Raw genomic sequence first — 21,745 nt, 5'->3', positions numbered from 1 at the left:
TATGGGATTTTAAAATATACTAATTTAAGACTACATCAAAACAGAAATTATCCTGTTTGTTAATGTATCATAATTTTGAGTAAAATTTCTTGGATTGCAAGCAATACTAAAGCGTAAACCGTTGATATTGTAGTCTTAAATTAGTAGTGCACGATCTTTCATAACGAGTAGTGCACGATCTTACATAACGAAGGAAGATTTAAGGGCACGGGTCTCCTCGATGCTCTTATACACTTATCTACGCTTTGTTAAAAACTTTGCTCACACAATTGTTAAAAGCTTTGCTCACACAATAGTGAAGACAATACGTTTTAAAATTGCACGACAAACATTATTACCAGACTTCATGTGACACCAAAGTATAGATTTACAAAGTTGCAGGATTGCATATGTGACAACAATTGTTAAAACAGTTCCCTACTTCCCTCCCAAAAGAGCTACACACTTTTAATATGCAATTGAGTGGAAAGGGACTTTGACCCGAGTGTACCGATTTTGGGGCTTACTAAAATAAAAATTACTATGTTTTTGTACTTTTTATACAAGTAGGTCAGATTTTGAATTAGATGTCATCATGTCACTAGTCGTGTTATCAGATTTAAGTCTACACGTGATATAGCTAACCATGGTGCTATTGATTCAGTCAATAAAAAGATTCACCAGGTTGAGTATTTTTTGGTAGAGAAAATCAAGGAGGTACTTTATTTCCCTATTGAAAAACGATTTTCTCCTTCCACTCGTAGTAAGATATTTCCATTACTTTCTAACCATCATTCATTATATATGGGCAAATTCTATATTCACCTGAAACCCTAGAGGAGATATAAGAGACCGAACACAAGAAAAGAAAACCCTAAAAAGCAGAAAGAGAAAATCATGAAGAAGAGGAAGACTATAGACAAGGTGGATAGTGGTGATGGTCATATTTGGAACTCTACTAGAAGTATGGTCCTTGGTTATGATATATTAGTATTCGAGATACTAAGCAGACTTCCAGCTAAGTCATTGATGCGGTTTAAATCTATAAGTAAAAATTGGCAGTACTTAATTCAACATGATTCACACTTTCATGATTTATATTTCACCCTGCGGAAAAATAAACCGATGCTCCTTGTTCGTAAGGTACGACGTCCTGCAATCTCTTTATCCATAATGCATCTACACGAACGCGTAACAAAAAATCAAGCTCATAACCTAATACCATGTCTTTGGAATTGTTCTAATCCCGTAAATGGTCTAATATGTTTTTCCGACAACAACTCATTTATTGTTTACAATATTAGTACTAGAGAGGAAAGACAATTGGGAACAATGGAGGAGATGAGAGGAACAATGGAGGAGATGAGAGAAATAATAAGTCGTCTTGAAAATGTCGGTCCCCATAGTCAAATACATGGACTTGGATATGATCCTAATACTAAAGTACATAAAGCCGTTCGCATATGGCAGGTACCCTCGGGGGAAATTCTTAGTGAGAATACAATATTATGTGAGGTATTTACAATAGGCAAAGACGTTCATTGGAGAAGGATTGATGAGACAATAGCATATCATATTGCCGAATGTCATTGGGTTTATACAAATGGTTTCATTTTTTGGAAGCCTTTCCTTGGTCTTCGAGGGTACAGAAGATTTTATACGTTTATAGTGGCATTTGATGTTGGGAATGAAAATTTTAAAACGATCCCGAGCCCAATCCCCGTCAAGAGCATACAATATTTGTTAGAGGTAGACGGATGTCTATCTCTTTTGGAGATAGATGGATGGAAACACATTTTGAAGATGTGGATACTACATGAAGATTCTAATTACAAGAAAGACGAAAACAAGAGCAATAATTGGATTGAAGAAACTATTCACTTTCATTGGAAAGCAAATGAGTCCATTTCGAAAGTTCATGCCATTACAGGGACAGACCTAATTATCATTGGAGTTGAAAAGAAAGCCACAACCGGGAAAATAAGAAGTGTATACTATCATTATGACCGGAAAAAGAAGACATCCAAGGTGGTAGATATCCTTGATCGAGGCTCTTCAATCACAAGTTTTGTCCCAAATCTGGTTTCAATACAAAACCAACCGTAAAAAAGCACACATTCGTCACTTCGCTTAAACGATTCCTAGTTTTGCATCAATTTTAAGTTTGATTGAGTACCCTTTTATCTTTATAGTGGATTTAGATCTTAAATGCTTTTTATTTTCTGGTAACACATAGTTCCTGCTAAAAAATAAATCAAGAAGACTTAATAGATATCTAGTTCAAACTTGAAGATTCATATACAGTAACACTAAACCACTAGAAAACATTTTTGTTACGAACATTATATTAGTTTAGAACTATTCATATGTTGGGTACTCACACTCTTCCGCGTCAAGAGCATATGGGATTTGTTATATAGGTAGTCGGATGTCTATCTCTTGTGAAGACAGATACAAGGAAAAAACTACTTTTTCTTAGTTTCCTATGAACAAGAAGGTGAAAACATAGAGTCAGTCGGCATATTAAGAAATGTTTTTATTACATAGACAATATTCTCCAATTGCAGGTTGCTGGTGATACCAAAGCGTAGATAACGTGTTACAAAATTGTCGGAATGCAAGTAATATTGTCCCCTCTTTACTCTAAGATTTGTTTAATTTTAAGACGTGTCATTAAAAAATAGTGTCATGATCTTCAATAAGGAGGGATGTTTTTTAAAGGTGTTTCTCATTGTCGTTGAAAGCGCCTCTCTATTAAAAGCACTCCTCAAATTCTAAAGAAGTGTTAAAACCGCTCCCTCTAAAAAGAGCTATTGGCATTTCTTTTTTTGGCATGAAACAAGTGGATTCGAATCGGTTCAGTTACAAAATTGGCTAAAGTCCACCGATTTCAAAGAGGCCAAGCACTTTCTACTTGATATAACTCAAATTTCCTAAACGCAGAACGACGTTTGTTATAAAATTTAGCTCAAGTCCACCAACCAACATTTTTGTTATAGGGCCTCCCCAATTTTGTTAAAAGGCCTCCCCATGAACCATTTCACTTGGTAAATTATCATTGAGGGGGGCCCTTTTAACAAAAATGAGGGAGCCCTATAAAATCTCCCTAAATTACACATTTCGTGTCTTCGATCAATGTCAGCTACATAAAATTTCATGTTTTTGTACTTTTTATACATGTACGTGAGATTTTGAGTTAAATCTGCACGTGATACTAAAGTTTGTGTCTGTTCACTCTCATGCAAAAAGCTCATATATAACTCGGATTCCACTTTGTTTGGATCTGATCGGCTAATCTATATACACTCGTGAGGAGAAATCGACTCAGTATTGAATTTGATAGTCAGATGAGTTATTTGTCAATGGATCTTGGTGAAAAGATTAAGGTTGGTTGTAGGCGATATTTGAAACAACATTTGATATTGTCGGTACCAAGGGTGTAACTTCCCCGAGAAACTTGACGGTGTTCTTGATGATACCGTAATTCATCTCTCCTGATTATAAATAATTAAGTATAATAAAATTCACAACTTTTAGGGTCTCTTTCGTGATCTTTAGGATCTTTAATTTTTTACCAATAGGGTCGTTCTATTTTATTTTTGCAATATTGTACTTATTTCCCTTCATGTTGTCTTTACTTTTGTAAGTTTCTAATTGTTATTTATTTTAGTAAAATCCATGTCGTACTCAAAGGAGACAAAACTCTCAAAACCATGTACTAATGTGTTAGGATTGTATTCCTTCACATATGAATGAACTTCTGAATCAAATGAATTTTAAGAATTTGGAAAACAGTTAGATTGAGTATTTATTTATTTATTTATTTTTTTTTGAAACCAAGGGAACCATTTCCATTAATAAGTGATAAAATCACATTGTTTACATGGATGATACATCATTCTTATTTCTCTCCTCTGAAAACTTCATGAGAGTTACATACCTTTAAATGCAAAGTGCCTCATGAAGAGAAAGAAATTGGACTAGACACTGACTCAAACAAAAGACCCTAAAGGTCGAGAATGAGAAGACCCTGAAGGTCGCGAATAAAAAGACCCTAAAGGTCGACAAAAAGAAATAATAATACAAATACTAATACTAAAATCACCACCGTAGGCTACACCGAAAAGTCGTCGTCGTCACCGGAAAAACCGTTTTCATCACCGGAAAACCGTCTTCATCGTCGGAGAACCGCCCCCATCGTCGGAGAACCGCCCCCATCGTCGGAGAACCACCACCACAGGAGAACCGTCGTCAATGCAACTTGAAAATGTTGGCTTAAAGAGGAAGATGACAAGAGTATCAAGGAATAATTGTTCTGATTTGTGGGTAGAAAGTCGGGTTGTAATGAAATAAATCATATCCTCCATGAATCAAAGGAAAGGGCTAGAAAATCTCTATCTCTCATCTCTTTCCTGTAGCAAGAAACCATTGTTTCACATCCTCCAATAATGCAATAATACCCTAGAAACTATTAAAGGAAGGAAGACTGACTACATACGAAAGAAAAAGGTCGATCCGGCGAAGGGAGGACCCTTCGCCGGATCCACAAAACGCAGATCAGAGAAAAGTTTAGAGAGAGAGACGGTTTGGTGAGAGAGAGAGAGATATTTTCTGGTTTCTTGTTTTTCTTTTAAAACCGCGTGGTTATCTGTTCCGTTTTGTATCTGACTAATTAGGAGAGATTGAGTATTTATTAGGATAGAAAATCGTAGTGATATATTTTCGGGAGATGCTAGAGTGCCCAAATTTTTGGGCATTTTAATGCCCAGCTGATGTGGAATCACTAAAAGACAAGGGTTTTTCAAAGTTTGACTACGGTGGGGACCGCTTTTGTTTCTAAATGAGGAAATATGTCACCCTTTAAGTACCAATTTCTAAGTCACTCTATCATTTCCCTATATTTTATTTCCGATTAGAATTTCTCTTTCCACTCAGATTAGGGTTAGTTCCACTACTTTCTAAAACCTAGAGGAGATACACCAGCCGAACACAAGAAAAGAAAACCCTAAAAAGTAAAAGAGAAAATCATGAAGAAGAGGAAGACTATAGATAAGGTGGATAGTGGTGATGGTAATATTATTTGGAACCCTACTACTAGTAGTAGTATGGTTCTTGATTATAATATATTAGTATTCGAGATAGTAAGCAGACTTCCACCGGAATCATTGATGCGGTTTAAATCTGTATGTAAAAATTGGCAGGACTTAATTCAACATGATCCACACTTTCATGATTTATATTTCACTCGATGGAAAAATAACCCAATACTCTTTGTTCGTAAGGTAAGAGGTCCTGCAATCTCTTTTTCTTCAATTCACCAATAGGCAAGGACCTTTGTTGAAGAGGGGTTGATGATGAGACACAATCATGTCATATTAACCAATGGCATTGTTTTTTGTTGAAGAATTAACCAATGGCATTGGGTTTATACAAATGGTTTCATTTTCTGGAAGCCTGACCTTTGTTTTGACAAGTTCATAGTGGCATTTGATGTTGGAAAAGAAAAATTCAAAACGATTTTAACCCCTATTTATGTCAAGAGCATAAGCCATCTGTTAGAAGTAGACGGATGTTTATCTCTATCGGAGATAGATAAAGAGAAAAATACTTTGAAGATGTGGATACTACGTGAAGATTCCTATGACAAGGAGGTAAGTAATTGGATTGAAGAAACTACTCACTTTCATTGGGAACCAAATGATTTCGTCGGCCAAGTTCATGCCATTGCAGGGACAAACCTAATAATCATTGGAGTCCAAAAGATAGCAACAACAAGCAAAATAAGTAAAGTATACTACTATCACTATGACCGGAAAAAGAAGACATCTAGGGTGGTAGATATCCTTGATCTAGGCTCTTCAATCACAAGTTTTGTCCCAAGTCTGGTTTCGCTTCAAAACCAACAGTAAAAGAAACACATTCACTTCGCTTAAACGATTCCTAGTTTTGCATCAACTGTAAGTTTGATTAACGCTTTAATCTCTATAGTGGATTTAGATCTTTCATATTCTTTTTCTATTCGGGTAACATGAAGAATCAGTGTGATAATAAGAACTTATATACGTATTTTATAAGTATTCTTTAGTTCTCTATCACCTTCACCACCACAACTTCTCACCACCACCATTCCGACCACTATTATCATCTTTTTTTTCTCCCCTCCCACTCACTGTTATCCTTTCTCCCGGTCTCCCCCTCTTTCTTACTCTCTCTCTCACACTATCTATTTATTCCGGTCTCTCATTATTTCTCCCTCAATCTCCATTGATTCCGGATCGATCTCTCATTGTTTCTCTCTCTCTCTCTCACACACACAGACATGTTCTGGCAAGGGAAAGATAGAGACTGCGAGAAAGAGAGAAAAAGAGAAACTAATTTACAGTCAGATATGTCTACAGCGAAAGAGATGAGAGTGATCTACAATGAAAGAGAGAGCTTTAGTGAGAACGACAGAAAGATAGTAAGTAAGAGCGAAGCGACAGTGAGAGAGAGAGAAAACGAGAACGAGACGGAGAGAGAAGATAAAGATTAGGGGCAATGTTTAATCATGTCAATTTTTGGATTAAAAGAAGAATATGCCCACTAAATCAATGTTAATTGACTAATTCTGTAAGTCTCATAAATTTTTCTCTATTCCCAAACAGTGGCCTTCAAGGTCCTCCCGAAGGAAGTTTTGTTTGTCCTTCTTGTTAAAACATTCCTCCAAATCTTAAGTATTTTTGCTAAAAATTAGTGACTCGAAGACCAATTCCACCTTCTATTCGGTATAAATTAAAGATATTGCATGGAAATTTCTAACAGATTTTGGCACGAAACTTTTAACTAAAAACAGTTAAATCAGATTTACCAAGAAGTCGCTACTCGTATAAGTGGGGTTGTAATGATAGTCCCACATGAATCAAATAAATTCTAAGTAGTTGCTAAACCACTTTCCACATATTCGTCAGATCGAGGAGTACCTTGTTGGGAGAGAAAATCGGGGAGATATATTTTATTTCCGATTAGAATTCCTCTTTCCACTCAGATTAGGATACTTCCACTACTTGCTAAACCATTCATTATTTATTGACTTAAAAGAAGTTTTTATTTTCAACTCAAAACCCTAGAGGAGGAGATAAACCAACCAGGCGAGAACACAAGAAAAGAAAACCCTAAACGTAGAAAGAGAAAATCATGAAGAAGAGCAAGACTGTCGACAAAGCGAATCAGAATAGTGGTGAAGATCGTATGGTTCTTGAATATGATATAATTTTTGTAATTTACATTTTACCCTTGATCCTTGTTAGTAAGGTATCGGAAAAATCTTTGTACTCAATGCATCTACATGAACCTATAGACAAAAGTCAAGCTCATAACCTAATACCGTGTCATTGGAATCGTTTTATTCCGATAAATGGTTTGATATGTTTTTCGGACAAAAAGTCATTTACTGTTGAAGAAATCGTTAGTGAGAATAAAGATGATTTTGTTGAAGAAATATCAGAGGCCAATAAATCACTGAAAATCGTTAGTGAGAATAAAGATGATTTTGTTGAAGAAATCGGCGAAAATATAGAAGATTTACCAGCCACAAGATTTCCTACCAAAACTAATAAAGTCATGGAAGAAGCTACCAAAAAAGGAATGGAAGTAGAAGATATGATGGATTTTGTGCTAAATACTACAGGAAAATCGGATGGTGAGAACTCGAATAAACCTAAGGGACATGAGATGGAAATAAAATTTCAAGCCCAACAAGACCCACATATTACACTCTCTTTACCCATAATGAAGGTGAGGAATAAGAATCATGAACATACTGTATCATCTCAAACAGAGAACCAATACACTCAAAGTTTGAACTTAATAGGGGACAACACAAAGAGAAAAGTTGCTTGGAAGAGATTAGCTAGAACTCCAAACAATGCAAATTTCGCAAAACCAACTGAAAAGGCAACTAAAACAAAGAGAGGGCGTAATCCTATTAGAGAGATGGAAGAAATCACGATCAAGAAGAAAGCTCGTCCAACCACAGATAATTCTGAAAATACCAGGGCAATGGCGGCCAGCCCATTAAGGCCGCAAACTCAATGATTGTTTTCAGCTGGAATAGTCGAGGTTTGGGGAATATCTCGACTATTCAAACACTAAACTCATTCCTCCGGGCAACAAAGCCAGCCATAGCTTTTTTGTCCGAAACAAAATTATCACAAGGCTCTGCAGAGAAATGGTTACAGAAGGTAATCTATAAAAACTCATATATAGTCCCTTCGACAGGTCTGAGTGGTGGGTTATGGCTATTGTGGGATGAAAGTACTCAAATCAAGATAGAAAGTAGCTCTCAAAATCACATACATTGTAGAGTGACAGAAATAAGTAATACTCAAGCATGGAGCTTGTTGGGAGTATATGGTCCACCAAATATACAGGAACGCAACAAATTTTGGGACTTCATGAGACAATTTCACTCACTAACAACTGAGCCATGGTGTGCAATTGGTGATTTTAACTCAGTTCGACTAAGAAGTGAAAAATGGGGGGGTAATGGACTCAATGTGAGAGCTACAACTGCATTTCAAGATATGATTACTGATTGTGATCTAGCTGATTTAGGGTACTCAGGACCCGCATATACTTGGGCCAATGGAAGAGAGGCAGCATCACACATAAGAGAAAGATTAGATCGAGTTTTAGCAACATCAGATTGGAGGCTGCAGTTTTCGGAGGCACATGTCAAGCATCTGCCTAGATTTGACAGCGACCACGCTCCAATTATTCTAAAATTGAAGAACAAGAAAGTTCGAGGAAAGCCGCCATTTCGTTTTGAAGCTCATTGGGTACAACATGAGCAATTTGATGAATATATGAAACATGAATGGAAGGATATTAAGGGAAATATCAGCGAAAAACTTTCATTGCTGGCTACACGACTGAAAGAATGGAGCAAAACCACAGTAGGACACTTGTTTCATCAAATTGAGGAGCACAAAAAGAGACTGTTAGAGGTTCAAAGTGAAACACCCACAACTAACTCGATTGAAGAAGAAAGAGTCATACAAGCAAAGTTAACAACTCTTTATCAGATGGAGGAGAAATTTTGGAGTCAAAGAGCAAAGAAACATTGGATTCACGACAATGATAGAAATACTAAATACTTCCATTTATCAGTCCTGAATCGGAGGAAAAAGAATACTATCTTTGCCATAAGAATGGAGAATCAAACTTGGACAGCAGACCCGGTTAAAATTTCTAACAGATTTGTTGACTATTTTTTCAGGTTTACTAGGAAGGAGACAGTTATAGCAATACCATCGAACCTGGTAGTGACGGACAACCCCTTACAAGATGAAGTTAGCGTCAATCTGTGTAAACCACCTTCAAAGGAGGAAATTTACAAAGTCATTAAAGAAATGAAGGCATACAAAGCTCCGGGGCCTGATGGTTTCTCTACCATATTCTACAAAAAGTGCTGGCATATAGTAGGAGATGAGGTAACAGAACAAATACAAAACATATTTGAAAATGGAATTCTACCAAACACTTTGAACCACACCCACATTGCGCTTATTCCGAAGGTTCAAGCACCTGAAAATCCAATTGATTTTAGACCAATAGCTTTATGTAATGTTTTATATAGAGTTATTACTAAAATCATCACAAAACGGATTAGTCCCATTCTTTCAGGCTTGATATCACAGGTTCAGAATGCATTCATTCCGGGGAGGCAGATCACTGATAACATTATAGTTGCACAAGAGTTGTTCCATTTCCTAAAGAATACTGCAGCAAAGCAAGGGGCATTTGCACTCAAAGTAGATATGGCGAAAGCCTACGACAGAGTTGATTGGTCATTTTTAAAGGAGGTCTTAAGTAGATTCGGCTTTAACGGGAAGATACAAGACCTAATAATGTGCTGTGTGACAACTACTTCTTATTCGATTTTAATAAATGGAAGACCTCAAGGATCCTTTAGAAGCCAAAGAGGGTTACGACAGGGATGCCCGCTCAGTCCATATTTATTCATATTATGTTCGGAAACACTAACAAGATTGATGAACCAGGCAGAACTAACAGGTTTATATAACGGATTGCGGATAAACAGGTATGCTCCTAGCATTAGCCATCTCATGTTTGCAGATGATCTTTTCTTTTTTGAACAGGCAACTGAAAATAATATCAATGAGCTGAAGAGTTTACTAGAACAGTATGCGGCTTTCTCAGGTCAACAAATAAACTATTACAAGTCATCTATTCAATTTAGTAAAAATTGTCCAAGGGAGAGAAGAGAGACATTGATGAAGACTCTAGAGGTAAAAGAGATGGAACTAAATGACAAATACCTAGGGAATTACCTATTGAAGCCAAGGAACAGATGCAAATCATATGACTTTCTCCTACAAAAAATGGCTAGTAAACTGACCGGTTGGAAAAGAAATACGCTCTCTCATGCCGGAAGAACTACTTTATTAAAGAATGAATTGTCGGCGATCCCAGTGTATTTTCTTTCTACCAATTTAGCACCAAAAAAAGTGCTAAATGATATAGAGAAATATCAACGAAATTTCTGGTGGGGGCATGAATTTAACAACAGCAAAATGCACTATATAGGTTGGAAACAACTACAAAGAGATATGAAATTAGGGGGATTGGGAATTCGAAACATGAAGGTGGTTAATATGGCATTGGTGGGGAAATTAGTTTGGCGATTCCAACCTAAAGAGGGATGTTTTTCAATTTATACAACTTTGGGTGGGATTTTCATTTTGGCCCCCTTTTTGGACCAATGGCCCAACCCCTCTTAAAAAATAGTGTCATGATCTTTACTAAAGAGGGATGTTTTTCAATTTATACATGTCTTTCCAAATTGGAAAGAATTGTTGGAAGTGTCCAGGGACTTCAAAAAGGTCGAGAACTTTGTAATGGATATAAATCAAATTCGATGGACTTCGACCGAAAATTAGTAGGCAAAAAGATTCGTCAGAGCCATTGAGGAGTTTTTTTAGGAGATAAAATTTAGTTTCCATACGAAACTTTCTCTTTCCACTCGTATTGGGATACTTCGAACTACTTTCTAAACCCTTCATTATATATGAATGACAAATTCTGTATTCAACTCAAAACCTAGAGGAGATAGATAGAAGAGACAAAACACAAAAGAGAAGAAAACCCTAAAAAGTGAAAAACATGAAGCCGATCAACATGGCTGACAGTGGTGGTGGTGGTGGTGGTCACATTTGGAACCATACTAGTAGTACTGTTATTGATTATGATATATTAGTATTCGAGGTACTTAGCCGAATTCCATTAAAGTCATTGATACGGTTTAAATCTATGTGTAAGCATTGGCAATACTTAATTAAGTACAATCCGTATTTTCATGATTTACATTGTACCCATTCTAAAAGTAACCCGATGCTCCTTGTTAGTACGGTAAGGCCTAGAGTCTCTTTATCTTCAATGAATCTCCTTGTAGCAAAAATTCAAACTCATAACCGAATACCAGGTCAATGGAATTGTATTGTTCCTGTGAATGGTTTGATATGTTTTTCGGAAAAAAAGTCATTATTTGTTTACAATCTTAGAACTAAAGAGGAAAGGCAATTAGGAACAACGGAGGAGATGAGCATTCTTCCTCGTCGTTATATTCAGATATATGGACTTGGATTTGATCCTAATAGTAAAGTGCATAAAGCCGTTCGCTTATTATATGATTTCTCAGAAGAGACTAATGTTAGAAGGTATTGCGAGGTATTTACAATAACCAAAGATGTATGTTGGAGAAGGATTGACGAGACAATATCATGTACTGTTCACGAAAATCATTGTGTTTATTCAAATGGTTTCATTTTTTGGAACCCTGGCCTCGATCTTGAAGGACACAACAGATTTGAGAACTTCATAGTGGCATTTGATGTTGGAAATGAAAAATTCAAGATGATCTCAACCCCTATCCCCGTTAAGAACATACATTATTTGTTAGAGGTAGACGGATGTTTATCTATTTTGGAGTCGGATAGAACAAAAAGCACTTTGAAGATGTGGATACTACATGAAGATTCCAGTTGCAAGGAAGAAGAGGAAAACAAGACTAGTAATTGGATTGAAGAAACTATTTACTTTCATTAGGAAGCACATGAATACATTTCCCAAGTTCATGCCGTTACGGGGACAAACCTAGTTATCATTGGACTCGAAAAGATGAAAACAAACAAGATATACTACTATCATTATGACCGAAAAAAGAAGACATCCAAGGTGGTAGAAATCCTTGACCAATTCTCTTCAATCACAAGTTTTGTTCCAAGTCTGTTTTCCATACAAAAGCAAAAGTAAGAAAACACACATTCTTTTCACTATACGGTTCCTAATTTTGCACCAATTGTAAGTCGGATTAAGTATGCTTTTATCTCTATAGTGGATTTAAATCTCAAGTAAGTTTTTTCTTCTGGTAACATGTAGTTTCCGCTTAAATATAACTCGTAAGACTTCCATATCTAGTTCACAACCTTGGACAATTACAGACATATATATGTTAGTTAGGGATAAGTACGTGTTCATAATATTTTACACCAAGAACAACTTCTGTAACAGATCAAAAGCTTATATGAATCTGAAATGCTTAGTGTGTTAACATCAAACCCAAAGCTTCATATACAGTAACAATAAACCGTTGAAAACGGTTTTTGGATGGAAACGTAATGGCAGAAGCAATCAGTAGATATATTATAAGAATCAAAGATCCAGAAAACAAACCCATAATTCACATGATATTAGCAATTTATAAATCGAAGTCATGACCAGGTTATCCGAAGTGAACACGAGATGGGTAAGTACGTATTCACAGTGTGTCGACAAGTTGGGTCCTTTAGATGGCAGAAACCCATGTTTCGGAAAAAAAAATGAATGAAGAATCAGTGTGATAATAAGAACTTGAATATGTATTCTTTAGTTAACTTCAAGTACATTATTATGTGGATTCTGTGTGTATCGACTATAACTGACATATATACTAGTGTAGTGCACATATATTGGGTACTCAGCTTCTTGGTTTTAAATATTGATCCAATGTGATAGGTTTAGGACCACCGAACATGTTGATCAGAAATATATCCTCGATCTCTAGCTTGAAGAACTGGAAGTTATGATTCTTGGGCCACCCTGTCAGAATTCGAAAATGAAAAATGTGAAACAGTAAATGTCATCAAAGTTAGAGAAAGAATGTCTTTAAAATCGAACAGTTGTTTTGTTGAGAGAAAAAACAAAGCTAAACTATTATGACATTAATGTTGGAAATTAAAAATACTTGCACAAACAAAGAAGAATAAAGAAGATATTTAACTTGAATTGAATTACTTGAGTTGATTTTATGGAAATAAACTACAAAGACTGGTCTATTTATAGACCCAAATTCTACCCACTAACTAAGACCACTAGTAACATGATTCCACTAACTCATCCATTAACCCACTAACTAGTACATTAACCCCACTAATTAGTACATTAATCCCACTAAAATTAACTCTCTAATTACTTAACTACTAACACTAATCCACCTCATCTAACACTAATTTAATAAATAAATAAATAAATACCTTTTGAGTTTATAATTTTAACACTCTCCCTTAAACTCAAACACTATAACAACCATCATAATCTTCGACTTGAAAAATCAATGGACCTTCAATGACTTAATAAACAATATTAGTCATTTAATCATCAACTTAAAAACTTCATATCAATCTGGTTTTTCATCATACCCTTTCACAACTAATTTGTCTACTTCATCATCTGGTTTGTACTTGGTTTTGAATGACCATTTCAATCCAATTGACTTCTTTTCTGCTGGAAAATAATTTAGCTCCCAAGTATCACTTTTCTCAATTGGATAAATTTCGTCGTCCATAGTAGAAATACACCCCACATTTTTTACTGCTTCTTTAACAGTGATAGGTTTGGTGTGATTACAATCTGCAAAAGATACAACACTTGAAAAATCTTCGTTAGACCCATTATTATCATTGCTTACAACGTAGTCATCGAACCTTGACAAAACTTGAATGTAAGTTGAACTGGGACATAATTCTAGATTTGAATTATCATCAATATTCAGAGAAATAGGTGTAATCTCAATTACTTGAGATTTTGAAGTTACTGTCCCATCATCAGTATCAATTTTTATTTGATGATCTTTAACCGGACAGTCCCAAACTCCATCTTCATCACTTTCTACCGAATAATCATCTAAATCTTCATCTGAATCTTCATTTAAATTTTCATCCGAATTTTCATCCGAATCGTCATCCATTCTGCAAGCTAATAAAAGAATTTCTCCCTCTTCTACATCATCTTCAGCAAAGTTAGCATGCTCTGAATATTTCTTGGAAACTCTACATTCTGACTTATAATGACCTAATTTTTTGCAACGAAAACATCTAACTTTAGATTTGTCATACCTTCCAAATTTTTTTGGTTCTTTACCATGGCTCTCTTCACCATTAAAACCACCTTTTTCAAGCAGAGTCACTTTGCTTTGAAAAGCTTGTTCAATAGACCCTGCAGCAGCTCTCTGGTTCATCCTATGTTCATGAGAACATAATGAACTCATCAAACCTTCAACTGACATAGTTGAGAGGTCTTTTCCTTCCTCAATTGCAGCAACAACATAGTCAAAACGACCTGTTAATGATCTCATGATTTTCTCAATAACACGAAGATCAGTTAAATGTTCACCATTAACCCGCAATTGATTAACAATAGATTGAACTCTAGAAAAATAATCAGAAATATTTTCAGAGTTAATCATATTAAGAGATTCAAATTCACCTCGTAAAGTCTGCAACCTTACATTTTTTACCTTCTCATCACCCTTGTAGGATCTTTGCAACAAGCACCACACTTCTTTAGCTGTTTCAGCTCTTGAGATTTTCTCGAAGACAATCTCATCAACAGCTTGATAGAGAAAGAACAATGCCTTCTTATCCTTCTTTCTGTTCTCTCTCAAACTATCCTTTTGGACCTGAGAGAGAGCTTCATGTGCTACCTGATCAACTGGTTCTACATACCCAAATTCGACAACCTCCCAAATTTCCTGGAAGCCAAACAATGCTTTCATTTGGATACACCATTGATCAAAATTTTTCCCACAAAATCGCGGAAGCTGAGGTTGGATTGATCCATTCATTTTGTAATTCGGTTAGTAATCACAAAATAATTCTAGCTCGGATACCAAATGTTGGAAATTAAAAATACTTGCACAAACAAAGAAGAATAAAGAAGATATTTAACTTGAATTGAATTACTTGAGTTGATTTTATGGAAATAAACTACAAAGACTGGTCTATTTATAGACCCAAATTCTACCCACTAACTAAGACCACTAGTAACATGATTCCACTAACTCATCCATTAACCCACTAACTAGTACATTAACCCCACTAATTAGTACATTAATCCCACTAAAATTAACTCTCTAATTACTTAACTACTAACACTAATCCACCTCATCTAACACTAATTTAATAAATAAATAAATAAATACCTTTTGAGTTTATAATTTTAACAATTAAGATCTCAATTTCACCTTTCATTTCAGAATGTTTTGTAAATAAAGCAGATTCGGCAAATGTGGCTTCCTTGGAGTTTATATCGACTACCTTCAACTGAAAACTGTTAATGAACGAAAATTGCAGTCAGAACCAATATAAAGGAAATGTTTTACAGGTAGAGTTGAGTAGGGGTGGGAATCGGTTCGGACGGGCGGGAAACGGACACTAAGTCAACCGGTCCGGGCGGAACGGGCTTAAGTCTTAAGTGTCCATTCGGACATCCGGACAAAACGGGCGGACATTTCGGATTTTTCTCTAACAAAGTGCCCGTCCGTGACCGTTTTGATAGTCGGGCAAACCGGTATCGGTCGGTCGGTCACCGGTTACTAATGAACACATAAAAAAAAATTATTCAAAATTAAAATTGTTTAGTAACTAAACACAACTTTCTAAACTCCCACTTTACAATTCCAAAAAGTGCATGAATACAAAATAAAAAGATAATAATTGAGATTTCTCATAGATTACGATCGTAACTATTCTTCTTCACATGGATTACGATCAGTGCATTGTGGGTTCTATGGTGTATTGTGAGTTCAAGGGTTACTGGTGAGATATTGAGATTTTGGAGGAGAGAGAGACTGGAGAAGTAGAAAGGTGAAGATAAGATTAAGAAAAGTGATTTCTAGGGTTATATACTTTTACTCTTCAAATCTAATGGTTGTAGCTAACCCTACAAATCTAAAGGCTTAAAATCAATCATATAGGCGGGCGGGTATAACTGGTAGGATAAGCGAACGGGTATGGACGGATTCGGTCGGGCGGACAATATAAGCGGGCGGATTCAGTCGGACCACCGGGGTAAGGACCTATGCCCGCATCCGTCCGCTTAAGCTCTTGCGGTCGGGCGGTTACGGACCGATTCGGGCAACAGACGGTTACGGACGCTTCGGACTCGGGCGGTCGTGGGCGGATTCCGGGTTTTCAGACCAAAATCCCACCCCTAGAGTTGAGAAAGCCGACAAGAAAAAGTACGTAAGAACAGTTACAAAGAGAAACTTTGGTGATGTTTAAATTGTTGACATACCTTTCCTGTAAGGGTAAGTTTTGCACAAGTTGGGTTTTCGGGATCTATGTTGCCACAAGATCCAATAGGGTACTCACTTACTGGGAATGAAGATCTTCCATCCTTCAATGCGTTTCTTGCAGTCTGAATCAAGTGTTGTTATGTAGAAATAAGGAACTCCAAGACCCTTATTAGGTAATCCATCACTAAATGATACCACATTCATGAACAAACTCATATAACAATGTCAAAACAAAGGGGACGAGTTAGGCGTATACCTAGTTGCTGCCTTGCTGATAAAAGAAACTGTTTCACACCCTCCATTGACTAACATTGAGATAGAAATCCAAGATTTCGATGCTTTCTTTAAAACGTTTTTAGGTTTTTGTTTCGGTTTAGATGTGAAAGTACTTACCCAAAGGGAGCTCCGCCGAGTTCTCTTGAAATGGTGCTGCATTCACAAAATGGCAATGTCATGAACACAAAAACATAAATTCATCAAACCAAAGAAACCCCTTTGATCTTCTCTATCTTGTTGGAAAGGCAAGACAATTAGAAAATCACAGTTTAGAAAATCACTTTTTTTTTTTTTATTAAATCAAAATGTTACGAGAGTTTGAGTGTTTGACTGAGTTGAATACAACCGACAAGTTGGCCTTATGTGTACACGAAAGATCACAGTTTAGAAAATCACTTTATTTGTCGGTTGTATTCAACTCAGTCAAACACTCAAACCTGAATTGATCCGAGTTGAGATTAGTTGTCATCTAATAAGGTGCGTTTATAGGCGCCCCTTCTTTTTATACTTGAGACTCCCCCCCTCTTCGTGCCTTACAAATAAGGAAGTTGGACGGTATTCGGACTGGGTCTAGGCAATGATAGCCTTGCATTAGATCCAATCAGAGTATCTTCGAATTGCCTTGCACCATGGGTCTCCACAATGGGAGACCCATTGAGAATGCCAAGAGATGGATGGAGGGAGCGGCTAAAAACACCCGTTCAAAGCGTTGTAGGCCCCGATTAATCACAAATCGTGAGAGGTCCCATTTGTATTACGGGGGCCACAAAACTTTGAAAAGGTGCTATTAGCCCCTCCCATGGATGGATTAAGAGCAAAAGGACAGGCGCCTTTAGAGGCGCCTAATATAATATCCAAACTCATCTTCTTTTATGGGTTTTCATCAATGACGTTGACTAATCATTTTGTCCTATTACAATTTCCATTTTGTTGCCCAAACTTGAATCCAGAAATATCCTAACCGTTGCATATATCCTCGAGATGCGTAATATAGATTTAGAACCATCAAAACTCTACTCCACTAATAAAACAATACTCCTCTGTTTCACAAAAACCTTCTTCCATTTAAATCTCCAGCCCCTTCTTCTTCTCCAACCTCCTCTTCTAAACATTTTTAGAGAGAGAGAGAGAAAATTTGTAGAGAGAGAAAATAAAGATTAATGGGTCTCCTTGCCTTTTGTTTTGCCGGAGGAGGTTTTATGTCAATCGGAGCTTGGGAGGTATTTATTTCATCTTATACTTACCTAAATCCCTCTTCTCCTCCTCTCTCACCTACCCTTCAAACATCAACAACAACTGGAATCAATCTAAGAAGAAAAACCCAATTTCTTATTTCCATTAGATTTGTTTCTATCGCTTTTCTCTCTCTATTCTTCATTCTAAACTCATTCATTTCATCTTTTGATGCGATTCAAAGTAAAGATGAAGTGGGTGTTTCTCTTCAATTGGAGATAATTTCAGTTTCTGCTCTGTTTCTTCTTTACTCAGTTGTAGGTTTGTTAAGTAATTCATCAAATTTGTTGTTTCCTTTACCATCTTCGATTCTAAATTTGATTACCCTTTTTGGGTTTGGGCAAGAATTTCTTATCTTTTATATTCAGAGAAAAGATCCATCTGGAATTGAGAATCGATATTTTGATATGTTACTTGTTCCAATCACAATTTGCATTTTCTCAACTCTTCTTGAAATGGGTAATTGTTCTAAATCAAATCTTCCAAGTTTGAGTCGTGGGGTTGGTTTGATTCTTCATGGAACTTGGTTTATTCAAATGGGTTTTTCATTTTATACCAATTTGATTGCTCAAGGATGTGATTTACATGAAAAGAGTAGAGGAAATTTTACAGTGAAATGTAAAGGGCACCCTGAATATCACAGAGGAAGAGCAATTGCTACTCTTTTGTTCAATTGTCATCTTGCTTTTCTTGTGATTTTGATTGTTGGGGTTTACTCGTTTTTTGGTCAGAAGTTTGGATTTCCTGGTGATTATTCAAATTATAAGCCTTTAAATGCTGAATTACATCACTTGGGTAATAATCAAACTCAGTTTACTTTGGATTCTGATGATGAAGAGATTGTGGTGGATGACAATGTGGTAAACCAGAAAGCTCTTACTATTGTTCCTAATTCGGAAGTTAATGGATTTGGAGCTCATTAGTGAGGTAAATCTTATTGTTTTAGATTCATAGCAAGTGGGTTTCATATGATTAGTTTTGATCTAGTTTATGTTTAAAGAAATTGTTCTTTGTTGTTGACAAGTATGAAATTCAATAGTTCCACTTATACAATTTGTCAATCTTGTATTCGATTATTATTTTCTTCTTATACTTGATGCCCTATTGGGTGTTCGGTTGCAAATGAAGTAATTGGTTTACATACATGAGTTGAGTTTTGCGAAAGAATCAAGTTGATCTGGATCAAAGTGCTTGTGAGTCGTGAATGTTCACAACATCCCATTTTGATAGCTTCAGAGCTAGGGCATGGTATATAACTCTACGGAGCGAACTCTAGTGTAACTTAGACGAGGCATTGTATAAGTAACATTTCTGTGTTGTCATAGTGAGACGTTGCAATAACACATTAACACGACTCTAGAAGGATATAGTTTTATTTAAGATGCTCCACTATAGTCCATAGAAAATTTCGGACATTCAATTATTATGTTTTATAATATACTAACATATCACTGATTGCTTCAATTTATGAATATTTGTATGTAGATAATACTCATATGATCTTATGTTAAGGTGGATGCTCCACCGTGCCCTTCTTGCCTCGCTCACCTAGCATTTGGAATTACCTTCTTCTAATTCCATAAGAGTGGATATGTTTCAATTCAGTGAACACTAGAGCTTGATTAACCATCCACCAAACAATGCAATAAATTCGATGTAGTGGTCTTGGATTTTGTCATTGTAGTCATTTTGCTGTCATCTTTTTGAGGACCGGATGAAAATATGCTTGAACAGTCTTGAGTGTTAAGGTTTAGGCTATCTCTCACCTGTCTGTACTTTGGTACATTGTGTACTCTCCTTGTGCCACACATTTGATTGCCATGTGAACTGAGCTTGTTTTTTCTTTAAGTCAACACTCAAAAGTGTGAAAAATAACTTGTATCCTTATGGGCTTATGGCCATGGTATGTCACAGTTTTCCACCAAAACAATCGAGATATTAACATTTCGAACATAACCTGTTGAAATTTAATTCCTTAATTTCGTAATATGTTTGCTTTTTTGCTTTAGGGGTAGAAACGTAGAGTTGATGCTAGACACTGTCGCGTTTTGGGTTTCCTTACTCTTCGCTGTTTTTTGTTGTAACCTCATTGTCTTCTATGTACTTTTGTGTCTTTTGTTAAAAGAGACGAGGAACTACGTTTACAGTTTTCCTTAGTATAAAACAATATGTTTCTATCAAGATTTGGGTACAAAGAGTAAAATAGTAAGAGATTATTTTGGTTTTCTGTTTCCAACGATATTTATAACATCAGATTTATATCTTTCTCATGGTTGAAATGTTTGAATTGTGTTATTTATTAATATATATTTGTAGGAGGTTCGTTTAGGTGGAACCTTTGGTGGTGACATGAATACATGATTCATTGCTCTTAAAAAAGGAACTAAGAAATCCTAGATGGTATATTGCTTATTTGTAGAAAAATCATTTCTTTCGTTTTGTTATGCAACTTGTCATGCAACTTTTCGATCAAATTGGAATTGGATGTCTAAATCGATACTTATCCTGCTGGAACGTAAGATCCGACGGAACCTCGGTTTACACTTTGATACTTGAGAAACTTGTGTCTTTTCGAACCTCACTTTTGAGACTATTACTTTTGTACTTAGAGGCATGAGGTCTTTTTTAGGAGACTGGAGCCTGGAGGCTTTCCTTTTCTTTTTGGTCAGAGATTGGGTGACATTACATTTTTCATGAATCATGATGATATTGAAACATCTTATGCCTCTTAACAGAAAAATGGTTCTCGTTCTATGTGGTTTATTGTGTGTTAATTTTCGAGGACTAAATGAATTGCGCAAACAGGTCGATCAGCTGAAGAGGAGCGGAAGAAGGTGCAATCTTGTTTGACTGTACGAATAGCCAGAAGGAAGACGTTAGTTCAGAGCTATCATGTAGAAGGATAATATTTCATTCCTTGTACATTTTCTTGTCCCTTGTAATCTCAAAGACAGTTGGGAGCTTAATTTTGTAAGTGTGAGAGTTTAGTTGGTTCATTTACAGTTCTTGAAGTAACCTACCATAGTTAATAGCCAACAACCTTTGGCTGGAGTTCTCACCATTCGAGATAGGGGTTCCATACCTTACAAAATATAGTGATATACTGATATCCAAAAGAAAACGTGAAGGTAATAGTTCGTGCCTCGGTTCACTCTGACGTGAATTGACCTAGTAGAGAGAAGATGGTTGTTCAAAATACTGTATAATGTATATGAACAAGAACATAAAAGGATTTCCTTAACCTAAATAGATTTTTGTACAAAAAAGAAGAAGAATAATTGCAGGATGAAGAGGAAATTTAGGAGTGGGAAAACGAACCGGCCTAAATACCTGCCTAGTTGATCCTGTCGAGTAGAACAGGAATTTCTACTGTGCGACCAGGCAAATCTAGCAGGATTGGGTGGAAAGTCTCAAGGGGCATATCTCGGCCCTCCTATCTTTTGTATTCAAGAGCACTATGAACTCAACTCTGGGTCACCGAGTGTGTACAGTCGTTGGTGTTTAAGAGCACTATGAACTCGACTCTGGGTCACCGAGCGTGTACAGTCGTTGGTGTTTAAGAGCACTATGAACTCGACTCTGGGTCACCGAGTGTGTACAGTCGTTGGTGTTTAAGAGCACTATGAACTCGAACATTCCAGACCG

At 36.3% G+C, this 21,745-nt stretch overlaps 2 protein-coding genes and 1 pseudogene across 3 annotated transcripts; 2 read left to right on the top strand and 1 right to left on the bottom strand.

Annotated features, from left to right (window-relative positions):
* The first annotated feature begins 11,142 nt into the window (after positions 1-11,142).
* LOC147553225 (putative F-box protein At4g38870) lies at positions 11,143-12,084 on the top strand. The gene has a single exon (XM_086668691.1). It carries the CDS (start codon positions 11,143-11,145, stop codon positions 12,082-12,084), a length of 942 nt encoding a protein of 313 aa, XP_086524817.1.
* Positions 12,085-12,740: 656 nt separating this feature from the next.
* Positions 12,741-17,017, bottom strand: LOC147553224 (uncharacterized; annotated as a pseudogene). The gene is made up of 3 exons (XR_015238983.1): positions 16,591-17,017; positions 15,539-15,617; positions 12,741-13,116 (listed from the first exon to the last, which is right to left on the bottom strand). The product of XR_015238983.1 is annotated as an uncharacterized LOC147553224 (transcript).
* An 884-nt stretch (positions 17,018-17,901) lies between these two features.
* Positions 17,902-21,096, top strand: LOC147553223 (plant viral-response family protein (DUF716)). The gene is made up of 2 exons (XM_086666390.1): positions 17,902-19,027; positions 20,906-21,096. The coding sequence occupies exon 1, from the start codon at positions 18,028-18,030 to the stop codon at positions 19,021-19,023; it is 996 nt and encodes a 331-aa protein (XP_086522516.1). The 5' UTR covers positions 17,902-18,027; the 3' UTR covers positions 19,024-19,027; positions 20,906-21,096.
* The last annotated feature ends 649 nt before the right edge of the window (positions 21,097-21,745 follow it).

The sequence above is a fragment of the Eschscholzia californica genome, unplaced genomic scaffold (genome assembly GCF_041429995.1).
Source record: "Eschscholzia californica isolate CP2 unplaced genomic scaffold, dmEscCali1.0.p SCAF_3, whole genome shotgun sequence".
Classification (NCBI taxonomy): Eukaryota; Viridiplantae; Streptophyta; class Magnoliopsida; order Ranunculales; family Papaveraceae; genus Eschscholzia; species Eschscholzia californica.
Note: the sequence above shows the minus strand (reverse complement) of the source record. Positions and strands in the feature narration are given on the sequence as shown.